General features: G+C 46.8%; 1 protein-coding gene across 1 annotated transcript in view; it reads left to right on the forward strand.

The window, feature by feature from the left end:
• Positions 1-1,260, forward strand: part of LOC105993015 (glyoxylate reductase/hydroxypyruvate reductase-like) — a 16,454-nt gene extending 15,194 nt beyond the window's left edge. The window contains exon 6 of the mRNA XM_013026145.1: positions 1,040-1,260. Coding sequence (XP_012881599.1) covers positions 1,040-1,196 — 157 coding nt within the window. The 3' untranslated portion in view covers positions 1,197-1,260. The remainder of the gene's footprint in view (positions 1-1,039) is intronic.
• The last annotated feature ends 1,114 nt before the right edge of the window (positions 1,261-2,374 follow it).

Consider the following 2,374-nt stretch of genomic DNA (forward strand, 5'->3'; position numbering starts at 1 on the left):
GTGTGTGTGTGTGTGTGTGTGTGTGTGTAGTTTGAGCTCAGGACCTGGTATTACAGGCATATCCTAACACACACACACATACACAATTTGATCCAAGTAGGCTTTTTATGGTAATGTTTGAACTCAGGGTCTGTACTTGTAAGGCAAGAACTCTACTACTTGAATCATACACCAGCCTTTCTTCTTTTGGTGCTGGGGATGGACCCCAGGGCACTGTATATAGCACCAGTATATAGCAAATGCTACATACTTAGCTACACCCCCCAGTTTGCTGTGTATTGATTTTAGTGAGTCAACCTTTTAGGACTAGAATCTTGGCTCTGTCACTAGGTAAACTAGACATTTGTGTGTGTGTGTGTGTGTGTGTGTGTGCGCGCGCGCGTGCATGTGCGCGCATACATGTGTTTGTGTGTGGGCATGTGTGCATGGACTAGGGCTTGAATTCAGGGCAGGGGACTGTCCCTTAGGCTTTTTCACTCAGGGCTGGTGCTTTACCACTTGAGTCACAGCTCCACTTCTGCTTTTTCAGATAAGAGTCTAAAGTTTCCTATGTGGGCTAGCTTTGAACTATGATCCCCAGATCTTAGCCTCCTGGGTAACAAGAACTATAAATATGAGCCACTAGTGCCAGCCAGGTTGACTTTTTATCCCTTGCCTTTCTCTTGGAAGAGAGTTTCCTTTTAATCAGCTAATTCTAGTTAATGAGAGTTTTCCTTCTGAATGCCACTCCTTATTAAAAGTGAATTTAGCTTGTGCCATGATGGCCAGACCAGCACCTTTGCTGGCTAGACCAACCCAAAGCTCTATGCTGTCTTGGAGGCAGTGTGTCTCATCACCACCATGGATAGTGCTGTTTGTGTTAATGGTCTATTTGCAGTTAGAGTGCACATTTAGAACCAAAAATCCCAGGTCTCCCAGACGAGGGTTGGATGAGTGGTGGTGCAGTTGCGTGTGAGTGAACCCTGCCCTGTCTCAAGGTGGTGTTTCCTGGGAATGAAGCCAAACTGCTTCCAACAGCTCTCCTCACTCTGTATTCCAGGGAGCATCCTTTGCTGAAACTGAAGAATGTCATTCTGACGCCTCATATTGGGAGTGCCACTCACCAAGCCAGACGACAAATGATGGAAAATATGGTTGCAAGCATCCTGGCTGCTCTCAGTGACCTTCCCATTCCCAATGAAGTGGTACTTAAATGATTCCTGTGAACTGAGAATCTGCTCAGATTAAAAAAATGTCAGATTAAAATGGGGAGAAGCTGTATTTTTTGTGTATTTTGTATAATACACGCATCATGTAGATTAGTTTCATACTGTTGAGATGGAAGTAATTGAAGAACAGTAATAATAAACTGGGTGCTGGCTTCACACTTGTAATGCTGGCTACTCAGGAGGCTGAGATCAGGAGGATGGAGGTTTTAAGCCAGAAGTTCTCAAAACCCCCATTCAGCATTCAAAGCTGGATGTGGTGGTGTAAGCTACCATGTAAAGGATGTGGCCAAGTGGGCCCAGGCCAAAAGCTCAACCTTATCTCAAAAGTAACCAAAGCAAGAAGGGTTTTATGCATTCCCCAGGTGGTACACTGCTTGTCTAGTTAAGTGAGAAGCTGAGTTCAAACTTCAGTACTGCTGAAAAAGAACAGTAATAATAGAATATATCCCCAAGACAGCTCCTGAGAGAAGTTACTCTTCTAAAGGTTCAGCCTTCAAACAGATTTAAATGAAAACCCTTAGGTTTGGTTTTTATTTGAATTTGGATAAAACCCCTGTGTTACAGCTGCAAATTTTCTGGTTGATGATGGTTCCTTCCTTCTTGTTAAATTATTTTTCTCATTTTCTTTTGTTACGGAGTTTCGCAGTGTATTCAGGTTGGCCTCTAATTTGGGATCCTGTTGCTTCAGCCTTCTAAACACTGAGGTTACAGGTTTGTGCAGTCACGTCCCAGCTTTGTTAAAATACTGATCGCTTCCTGGGTTACCTATTCTCTGTACCACAATCAGTATTCCTTTATTTCATTGAATAAACAGCTGGGTCTCAAATTTTGTTCTCAGTCTTGGCTATCACAGGAAAGAACATGCGGTGCTTGCTAGGGATGGGGCAGGGGCGCGCTTTTCAGTGGGAGAGACAAACAGCCACACTGTCCTGCGGCTGGCGAGGCGGGAGAGGGCCGGGCTAGGCCTCCTTCAGGACGTCTGGATGGTCAGGACAGGCCTGGCAGCCGGGTCCGGCTTGTTCCGGGTCCGCACCGTGTTCTCTGTGTCACCTCGCTTTGCGGCCGGGCCTGGGCCTGGGCGCCGTGCCCAGCGCCTCCGGGATCCCCGCGGGCAGAGGCTCCCGGACTTGGCTGCCCGGGCGGGCTTCGAACCGCGACCCGCAGGT

The sequence above is a fragment of the Dipodomys ordii genome, unplaced genomic scaffold, assembly GCF_000151885.1.
Source record: "Dipodomys ordii isolate 6190 unplaced genomic scaffold, Dord_2.0 Scaffold91, whole genome shotgun sequence".
Taxonomy (NCBI): domain Eukaryota; kingdom Metazoa; phylum Chordata; class Mammalia; order Rodentia; family Heteromyidae; genus Dipodomys; species Dipodomys ordii.